The following is an 11009-nucleotide window of genomic DNA, read 5'->3' on the forward strand; positions in this document are numbered from 1 at the left end:
GGCGCTCCCGCAGGGGCCTGGGTGTAAAAAGAGGCCGCGGTGCTCGGGGTCAAGGCACAACAGGGGGATGGGGTGTGAGGCGAGCGGGTGGAAACCGGGAAGTGGGCCGTGGAAGGGCTCCCGGGCCCGCTTAAACACCCGAACCCGTTCGGGGGGCGGTGGGCAAGGGAAGAGGGGCATCTAATAGAGCAGAAACTGGAACGAGGTGGGAAAGGGGTGAAGAGCCCACGCTGGGTGTACTCCTGCTGGGAGCTCAGAAAATAGTCGGTGGAGAGGGAGCGGGGGACTCCACCAAGCTGGGAAGAGACGGCCAAGGCCCGCAAGACGAGGGAAGGGGGTGCCACCTGGGGCGGAGAGGAGGCGCCCGTGCTGCCTCTACCTGCAGGCGGGCGGGACGCTCAGGTGTGACAGGGAGGTGGAGGCCAAGTCGGGCAGGAAGGGCAATGAGCGGAGGGCGCACTGGGGGTCGCGCAGAGGCGCCCGCGGGTCGGCAGCCGCGGAGACAGTGCGGGGCACCTGCGGGACAGGCGGGGGCGGGGGGCTCTGGAGTGCGGGCGGGATGAAGAGAGGAACGCGGACAGCGAGAGGCTTCGGGAGGCGGGCGCCCGCGGTGCGGCGCGGTGCGGTGCGGCGCGGGGGAGGCATCCGGGCGGGCGGCCGGGAGGCGGGAGCCCCTCACCTGCGCGGCGGAGGAGGCGGAGCTGCAGCAGCCCATGGCGGGGCCGGAGGAGCCCGGAGGCGGCGCCGGGCGCGCAGCTACGCCCCGGAGCCCCTCGGCATGCGAGCCGGCGGGCGCCCGGGGAGGGCGCGGCCTGGCCCCGCACGGCTCGGTGGCGGTGGCGGCGGCGGCGGCTCGGACGGCGGCGGACACTCAGGAGGCGGCGCGGCTCGGGGCGGGCATCGGCCACATCCCACGGCGACGGCGGCGGCGGCGGCTGCGCGGCTCCTGCTCCGCTCCTGCTACTGCAGCTGCTTCCCAGCGGAAAGGGGCGGGCGGCGGCGGCGGCGGCGCCTCCCCTTGTCCCCCGCCTCCCGCCTCCCGCGCCCAGTCCTCTCCCGCTCCCTCTCCCGGGCCGCCGCCTCCTCAGCGCCGCGCGCGTCTCCCATCAGACTCCCCGCCCCCAGTGCAGCGCCGCGCGGGCGGCCGAGCGGCGGCGGCCAAAACGAGGCCGGGCCCTTTGACGCGCGTCAGAGCCTGCGCGATGCCGAGCCCATTTAGCGGTGGCACCGAGGCAGAGCGCTGCCTCGGGTCGAGAGGGCTCCCGGGGCTGAGACACCCGAGGGCTGGGCAGGCTCGCAGAATAAATGTGGCCGGGTTGCTTCCGGACCCGGGAGACGTGGGCGAGGTAGGAGTTGCTCGCTGTTCCCACTGGAAGTGCAATCCGAAGTCCCCAGTGGCTTCTTACTATTCCGACGGCTGCTTTTTATCCAGAGGAAAGCGTGCACAATAAACCTCTGGAGAAGGGGTGCTAGGAGACAAGGAGAAACAAGCATCTGTTGCTACTGACCCCATTTTGCTGATACGGAAACTGAGACTTGAAGATGACCAAGAGTCTAATGAAATGCACCCAAGGTCAAAATTGTTCTAAAGACAGTTCTCAAGGTCTCTCAACTCAAAGCCATATTAGACTTGAACTAACCTTTCTTATACAGAGGTTAATCCACAATAATCGGGTATTAATTCATTCTTATTTTTAAAATTTACTGAAGACATACGAAATTACCGTGACTTGAAAGCACTGGGAATGAAGAAGTGAACAAAGAAGTTTCTGCTCTCTTACAAGTCCGTTGTTAATGTACGGTGGCAACAAGTTAGAGTGGGCATGGTCAGTACCTTCAAGAAATTTGCGGTGCCAAAAGAGTCCTTAGGAAATAGTGTGAGATCAGAACGGGGGGAAAAAAACAAAACTAAAGATTATCGTTAATACTAAGACAACCACAGTATCAGGCACTGTGTTTCATCCTATCAAATAATGTCTCAAAGACAGAATCAGTTTAAAAATATATATATATTTTTATTTACAAAGATTCAAGGGAGTGAGACTCTAGAAGGCCTGATCAAATAAAAGTGAGTTTTAGGATTACCCAAACTCTAAGGGGGGGGGGGGATAGCACAGAAGTAAGTTGACTTTAATGTGTTTTGGAAAGGGAATCTAAGCAAATAAAGATGGGTACCGGGAGACAGCCGAAGAGAAGGCCATAGAATTCCTCGCTGGTGTGTTCCAGTATCATTTCCTAGGTGTGACGATGAATCACTTTCGAAACTTCATTCTCCTCTGTGAAACAGATAATAGGGATGACCTCAAAAGGCTATCAAGATTAAATAATATCAGCAGGCACTCAACAAGTCCTGCTTGAGACCATTAATTCTTCCTCTGCATTCTCCCTCTGTACTCTTTCAATTTGATCAGAAGGTCCATCATACTGCTGGGGTGATGAGTCTTAATTATGTTACCAGTCATTAAATAGAAGTGAAAAAATAAAACTTGAATAGCTCTGGTCCCAGTTCTCCACAATTAGATTGCAAACTCCCTGAGAACAAGGGAAAACATTTTCCCCCAGCTGTCTCATGTGTTTGTTAAATTATTCAATGTAGCCAGGAATGAAAAAAACCTTCCCTGGAGATTTTCTCTCAAAGCCTCAAAGTACATCTTGTTTTTAACTGAAGGAGGAGGCTGAAAGTAAAATTACAGTCTTAAACAAGAAGCCATCTGTCTTCCTTCTTTATAATCAAGGAAAGGGGAGTTGTTTCTCTAAGCAGAGTCAATATGGGAGCATTTCTCTCAGATTATAAAAATCGTTTTGGCTAGTGTAGTTATTCCTTGTAGTAGCTAGTACTTATTTTGTAATTAAAACTGCAGAAGTAGATAAATATGGGACAAACTGTAGCAGTTCTTAAGGGAAAAAAAATGTATTTTCACTTTTTTGAAAGCCTCTTTCCAAGACATGGATGCTGGGTGAAGGTAGTTGAACGGGATGGCATTCCTTTGTGCTTAACTGATCTAAACTCCAGCTTTCCATTTAAGGGTTAATGGAACTACCAGGTTCTAAGGTTCTGCAAGGTGCTTTGTAAATATACTAATTACATATGTATGCACCATATATGCATGTGAATGTGATGTTTTAAAATTTACCTCATCATTAGCATGAGAGAAACTAACACTCTTGAATTTATATTCTGTACCTTCTAAGAACAAGTCTCTTTCCCATCCCCCTCACACCCAAAGAAGCCTCATAAAAGGAGTGATTTAGAGGTGGCCAAATTACTGGTCCTTTTCATTCGTTCTCATAAACAAGCACACACAGCATTTATTGAAATTAAACTATGGCAAATTCAGAAATGTCGAAAGTGATTATTTTTCCCTAGCCAGTGATCAGGGTACTGATCTCATCACCAAGAAGGGCTTAGGTTTGTTTTTCTTTTGAGAAAAAGAGACTTTTTTAAAAATAAAAACTTATGTAAGAACAGCATCTGCACTAACCAGGATAAAATTATAAGGTCTATCAATCTTGGTGCTGCACGGTAAAAGCAGATCACCAGCTGAGCCAGCCAGAAATGCTTCCCAATAGTCTAATATTGCATAATTGGCCATGTGAATTCCAGGATTTCTAGCTTCGGACGGAGGGCTTGGTATTGGTCACTCACAGTGGGGTGGGGGTGGGGGGACACTGCCCTAATGGTCTTTTCCACAATAGTCTTAAAGCCTGACTCATTGTTCCCATGATTTCAGGTTTTTGCATAACAAAAATATAAATGCATCTATATACATGTATGTCTATAACTGCTCAGAATAGAGCTCTAATTTTAAAAGGGGGGGCGGGGCATTTGGTGCTTCAGCTGTGTTATTTACATTTTAGCACATACTGTGCTCACAGCTGCATCCCAAAAGAGCACATTTGCCTCCGCAGAGCCCCAGCTTCCAGATCTGTCTCACAACTTCCACCTTGAAGCATTCACATATCACCCCTGGGAAATGCTCCAAAAGCGAAAACTAATTGTAACCAAGGGCTGTAACTGTTCATTCATTTCCCGAGAAGCAAGAACAGGTCTCTATTCCAGAAGATGGAACTGTATCTCAGCCTCCCAGCTAAGCCCTGAAGTTAGAAAGCCCCTGAAAAGAGCTTCCCTGAACTCAGGCATGTAATAGAACAAGACAACAGTGTTCCCAGCAAGACTCTGGCGAGAATCATAAATCCTTAGCTCTGCAACTTTGTTTCTGCCCACACTTGTAAGTTGATATTCCTCCAGTGTTAATTAATAACTCTGGCTTTTATTTATGGTTTCACTTGGATTTTTGTTGAAAGATCAGAAAACTCGTAAGTTCTCTAAAAATGCTTGCTGTGAACTTGTGTTAAAGAGGTATAGCGTACCCCTATTACTTTTCTGAATGACCTTTTTTGTCTGTAGTTATTCAATTTTTTTTATTGACTCTTATGACCTAAGTGTGTTTGATAAAGTATCACATATGCGAACAGTCTTTGGGGATTTGAGCTGTTTTCAACATAAAACTAGTGTTTATTTTTATTTTTTGGGTAAGGAAGGTGGTAAAAGGAGACAGGATTATATTCATTTGAGAAGGAAAGAGACCTTTTATAAAGTAGGGAAATTCATTTATTTCACAATATAGTTCTTGAGCCATTGTAATAAGTCAGATACCTACCTATATATGGGAAATTCAAAGATGAGTGAGGTACCTTTCTTGTCCTTAAGTCATTCACATTTTAGTGAGGTGGTAAGATATTTAAATCAAGATTTAGAGCAAAGAGCCTGACCAGGCGGTAGTGCAATGGATAGAGCATCGGCCTGGTAAGCTGAGGACACAGAATTGAAACCTCAAGGTTGCCTGCTTGAGTGCAGACTTATCTGGCTTGCACACAGGCTCACCAACTTGAGCTCAGGGTGACTGGCTTGAGCCCAAAGGTCATTGATTTGAAACCCAAGGTTGCTGGCATGAACAAGGGGTCACTGGCTTGGCTGGAGTCTTCTGGTCAAGGCACGTGTGAGAAGCAATCAATAAACAACTTAAGTGCCACAACTACACAACTACGCACTGTTGCTTCTTATCTCATCTCCCTTCCTATCTCTCTCCCCCTTCTAAAAAAAAAAAAAAAAAAAAGAATTAGAGCAAAGAGCCCTAGCTGGGTGTATAACTTAGAGCATAATTCTGGTACACCAAAGTTGGTAGGTTCAATCCCCAGGCCAGCACATACAAGATTCAACCAATGAATACAATGAATGGATAAATAAATGGAACAACAAATTAATGTCTCTCTCTACCTCTCCCTCTTTCTAAAGTAACTAACTAACTAATAAATTAAAATACAGGGCAAAGATTCAATGTAATGCGTCCATAAACTATATAGGTGCAGAGGAGGTGTACAGAGATTGATTTGTTTATAAAAATGCTATGTGACTTTTTTTTTTCCTTTACTAGACAAGTCTCACTGTGTAAAAAAACCTAGAAATTATCCAGGAATGTGTCATAAACATTTCTTCAAGAAATAAATGAATTGCCTGACCGGGCAGTGGTACAGTGGATAGAGCGTTGGTCTGGGACGCGGAGGACCCAGGTTCGAAACCCCGAGGTCACCAGTTTGAGTGCGGGCTCATCTGGTTTCAGCAAGGCTCACCAGCTTGAGCCTAAGGTCGCTGGCTTGAGCAAGAGGTAATTGGTCTCTCTAGCCCTCCGGTCAAGGCACATATGAGAAAGCAATCAATGAGAAACTAAGGTGCCGCTATGAAGAATTGATGCTTCTCATCTCTCTCTCTTCCAGTCTGTCTGTCCCTATCTGTCTTTCTCTCTGTTTCTCTCTGTCACAAAAAAACAAACAAACAAAAAACAAAACAAAACAAAAAACCAAGTGTGAGATCTATTGGTATTAACCAACACACAAAGGTAACTGCAACACATCCTTGAATGGAAAAAGCACTTAACATAACAGTATTGTGTGTGATAGAATCCTGTTTATGTGAGTGTGTGTGTGTGTGTGTGTTACAAGGTTATGAGGAATATATAGCACTTCATTACAGTAGTTACTTTTGGAGAGGAGGTGGGGGTAAAGTAAATTGGGGTGAGATAGAGCAAGACAAACGAGAGAAACTTTCTGAATTATAGACTTCTGTATTATTCATGGTTTTGAAAAAAGCATGTACTGTTTTTTTAAACTATCTTAAAATAGCTTTATACAATGACTTTAAGAGGAAGGGAGTCCTCCCAAGTTATCAATACTTACATTTTTTTAAGGCTGGCTTTATTTATTTATTTTTTTTGAGAGACAGAGACAGGAAGAAAGAGAGATGAGAAGCATCAACTCATAGTTGCATCACTCTAGTTGTTAATTGATTGCTTCTCATACATGCCATGCCTTGACAAGGGTTGGGGGGAGTGCTCAAGCCAAACCAGTGACCCCTTGCTCAAACCAACAACCTCGGGCTCAAGCCAGCGACCTCACTCAAGTTGTTGAGGCTGTGCTCAAGCCAGCAACCTTGGGGTTTTGAACCAGGGACCTCACCCTCCCAGGTCAACACTCTATCCACTGCACCACCACCAGTCTGGCCTAAATGATTTATTAATCATGGAGATTTTATGCAGTGTCGAGTACAGAGAAAGAACAGATTACCATAAAATGTAATGATTCTGAAAAGCTTCATGAAAAGGAAGCAACATTGATCTAGTCCTTGAACAACAGGCAGATTTGTCAATAAGTGAAGATGGGGGATGGGAGGCATTCAGGCTTAAAATGACATCAGCAAAGGTGTAGTCTTGGAAATAAATAAGATCTCTTGGATATTCCAATTATCTGTTGTTGTGTCACAAATCAAAGTAAAACTTGATGACTTAAAACTGTGGTGATATATTGTCATCTCTCCCAGTTCTGGGGACTGAGTAGGCTCAGATATGTCAGCAGTTCTCTTGTTGGGTTTCATGTGGTTGAAGTTAGTGGATGGAGCAGGAGTCATCTCAAAATTTTCTCACTTCCCTGACCGCTGGTTGATGCTGGCTGTTGGCTATCAGCCAGAATACTTACATGAAGTCTTGCCATTGAGACCTGGGCTTCCTGGCAACATGGTGGCTGGGTTCCAACAGGACCAGGCTGACACTGCATTACCCTTTATTACCCAGCCTCAGAAAGCAGACAGCATGACGTTGGCTAGAGTCACAGCCCCATTCAGTTTCAAGAAAAGAGACCATAGATGCCACCCCCTACCCCCATGGAAGAAATGCCAATGTCACATTGTAAGAAGAACATGTAGGATGGGAGATCTTGCCATGAGCTCTCCGGTTTGCCACCGTTTCCACACTGAAGTCTCTCCACACAGGAGCCACCGTTGCCCATCTGCATTACCCCTGCATCCATCAGCCTTGGAGTAAGTCTCTCCACACAGGAGCCACCGTTGCCCATCTGCATTACCCCTGCATCCATCAGCCTTGGGGTTTGCACCTCCCACACACGAGAAAAGCAGAGGATTTGGAGCAAATAGATAATAGAAGGAGTTTTTTGCTTTGAAAAGATCACTGTGAGCCTGACCTGTGGTGGCGCAGAGGATAAAGTGTCAACCTGGAAACACTAAGGTCGCTGGTTCAAAACCCTGGGCTTGCCTGGTCAAGGCACATATGGGAGTTGATGCTTCCTGCTCCTCCCCCCTTCTCTCTCTCTCTCTCTCTCCCCTCTCTATAATGAATAAATAAAAATCTAAAAATAAATAAAATAAATAAATTAATTAAAAAAAAAGAAGATCACTGCGATGCTATCTTATAGGGAAGCCTAGAGAAAGGAGAGATTAAATAATAAAAACAGTAGGTGCTGAAGCTGTAGCCCTCACTTATCAACTCCGCTGCTCAGTTCAGAATGATGCCCACGTTGGATTGACAAGAGTCCCCCATGTTCTGCCCAAAGCATTCAGTCTTCAAGATGCTCTCAATGGGCCTCAAGCCTTATAGGACCAGATGCTTCTATGCCTGGCAGGAAATTACTGGACCATGGGAGGTAATTGAAATTTTTGAGAATACCAAGGTACCTCTACAGGGTTACTGACATTTCTCCGACTGAGCGAAGGCTAGGTTACCTGGGAATCAAACCTGACTTGACCGCCAACTCGCTCACTTCCCAAGCACTCTGGTAGCCTGCAGTGCTGCAGAGCAAAATGAAAAGAAGGGGGGAGGCTGTGGGGGCCGCCTGGACTAGCAATTTGAAGCTTAGCTGCAGTCATTCCCAGCTTCCCTCAAGTCCTGTTAAGAGGTTTGTGTCAGGCTATGAAAATGGTAGCATTTAGCCCGGTTTTTAAAGTTCACCCCCCCCCCCAGCTATTATTATTTTATTGGACAAACTGTCAAAATCCACCTGCTCTTTTTCTCAGAACTCCTTTCTCATTGGCACAAGACAGAGTCATTTTCCCTAATACCATGTAATTTAGTAGAGGCTGTGTCAATTGCATAAAATATTTTTAATCTCCATAATTAAGAAGCTGCTGGTCTGACAGCTTTGCTCTCTTACTCCCCCTCAGCTAGTTGCAGGGATGTAGAAAGACATTTTAAAAGAGTACTAAAGTAAAAATGACATGCTGTTTCCCTCCCTAAGGGCCATCTCATGGCTATCACCAGCCTCCCTAGACTCCCTCCTATAGAGTTTCACTTATGGCTTCTGCAAAAGTAGGAAGGACACTATGCCAAGTTTCTTCAGACCATCTTCTCTGCATTCCCAGGAAATGTATACCCTATTTCCAGCTTGGATATAGAGGAAATCCAGATTTCGCCTTCTTATGCCTATTTGAGGTCAGTTCTGAATACAGTGTTTGACACAGAAGTAGTCACCAATAAGTTTGGATCAAACGAATTGAATAACCAAAGTTAGAGGTCAAAGAGAAATTCAGAGGTGAGACGTCACAGAACATTGCAGTTGGTGGCAAGGAGCCTTTGAAGATGGTACTCCATTTTTCTTTACTTTTGGAAAAAACAAAGGGACAACAATTCACCAAGATTGCCATATATTCAACTCCTTTCTTCTGTGTTTTGCTAGTTTGACAGTATACTCAGGTGTAGCCTTATAAAAAAAATCTCACTTTATCCTCAATAATTCTATTAAGTAAAAAAAAAATTTATCACTATGTTAAAGATTAGGGAAATGAGGTATAACAAAATCATCTTGATAGACTGGATAATGCTGCTACAACACATTTACCCTCAACTCTAAGTTGTCTAATAGAACAAGAGTTTATTTCTCCTTCACAGTATGTATGACACAGCAGTTGACCTGGTTGGGGAGAGGTGGGATGGTAGTATCTGCTCCATGTAGTCATCCAGGTACCCAGGCTTATGGAAGCGCAAAGATATTTCAGCTGCGTCCTGTGTAACTTGAGATCTAAAAAAAAGATGGACGATTACCCATGGATTTTACACTGTTTCATCCCAGAAATGACACACACTCTTTCAGTTGCATTTCATTAATTAGTGCTAGCCATGTGTCCTCACATAGCAGTAAGGGGGAAGAACTGTAGAAGAAATGGAATATATGGTAAGCATTACTATGACTGCTCTATGAGAATTTGCCCACCATCAATCACATAGCTATTAAGTGGCAAGATCGGCATCTAGACCCAAGTGGTCTTACAATAGAGCCCAGGCCCTTAAGCATTGCATTTACTTTTCATAACTTCATCATGCCATTTGGGGGACAGAGGTGGCCATGGTGTGGGAGGCAGCTGTGGTATAAAAGGAACATCCCTGGACTTGAGACAGGTGGCTTTGCTTATTCATTTTGCCACTTACTTGTTGTGAGACCTTGGCTAAGGCCCTTAGCCTCTCTGCTAAGGACAGTTTTACCATATATAAAGTAGGGATGAATAAAACTCATTTGGATCATTATAAAGAAGAGAACATGAGAACCATCATGACTTATAACACCTCCTTAGCTGTTTAAATCTGAATTCTGATTATTTCTTCTTCCTTCCCCTTTTTCTTCTATGCAAGTGCCTTCCTAGGGTGTAAGTACTTACATAGTGCGAACTTTCACTCAGAGTTCTTGTTGAAATTTGGCCAGAGAAAAGACTTCAGTAACCTGATCCCAACACTCCTAGCATTGAAGTTCTGACTCTGGCCCTGGCCTGGGTAGCTCAGTCAGAGCATCGTTCAGCTACGGCAAGGTTGAGAGTTCAGTCCCTGGTCAGGCCGCATACAAAAATCAACCAATGAGTGCATAAATAAGTGGAACAACAAATCAACGTGTTTCTCTCTCTCAAGTAAAAAAAAAAAAAATTGAAAAGAAAGTTCTGATTCTGTCACCAGTCCTTTTCCTGATATCAGTAATTTTTTTCATATGTTGCTAAGCACAACTCATTCATGACTTCAGGTAAAAGGAAAGGATAATGTCAGAGTGGAATTAAAAGTTGTGTCTTAAGAGCAGTTTTACATTTAAAAACACTGTAAGTGTTGGCACCTCTCTAGAAAGTAAATGTCAAGGCACATTAATATGGAGTGAATGCCAATGCCTTCCTGTATCAATTTATTGAGAAAGAATGTTTGGTTTATAATTGTATCCTCTTCTAAACGCTGAAAATAGGTCCTCTATATCAGTGGTCCCCAACCCCCGGGCCGCGGACCAGTACCAGTGTGTGGGCCATTTGGTACCGGTCCACAGAGAAAGAATAAATAACTTACGTTATTTCCGTTTTATTTATATTTAAGTCTGAACAATGTTTTATTTTTTAAAAATGACCAGATTCCCTCTGTTACATCCATCTAAGACTCACTCTTGACGCTTGTCTCGTAAGTTTGACAATTATATTTTAAAATACCACAGTTTTTACACCAGTCGCATAATTTTATTTTGTGCATTTATCCGTCCCACCCTAAAGGCCGGTCCATGAAAATATTTTCTGACATTAAACCGGTCCGTGGCCCAAAAAAGTTTGGGGACCTCTGCTCTATATTGTTTTAATGTTATTTAGAAAAAAAATTAAACATCTATTAAAGCTACTAGGTAATAGGGGGATAAAGTCTTACTTAGAAGAA

At 44.8% G+C, this 11009-nt stretch overlaps 1 protein-coding gene across 3 annotated transcripts in view; it reads right to left on the reverse strand.

Moving 5' to 3' along the window:
* The window catches only part of SLC44A1 (solute carrier family 44 member 1), a 200036-nt gene extending 199048 nt beyond the window's left edge, over positions 1 to 988 (reverse strand). Inside the window, exon 1 of one of the 3 annotated variants that reach the window (XM_066256608.1) lies at positions 680 to 984. In XM_066256608.1, the coding sequence (XP_066112705.1) occupies positions 680 to 715 (36 nt within the window). In that variant the 5' untranslated portion in view covers positions 716 to 984. Of the gene's footprint in view, positions 1 to 679 lie in introns of all 3 variants that reach the window. The other 2 variants (XM_066256607.1, XM_066256606.1) reach the window with 2 other exon arrangements.
* Positions 989 to 11009: the final 10021 nt, after the last annotated feature.

This window comes from Saccopteryx bilineata, chromosome 2, assembly GCF_036850765.1.
Source record: "Saccopteryx bilineata isolate mSacBil1 chromosome 2, mSacBil1_pri_phased_curated, whole genome shotgun sequence".
Lineage (NCBI taxonomy): Eukaryota > Metazoa > Chordata > Mammalia > Chiroptera > Emballonuridae > Saccopteryx > Saccopteryx bilineata.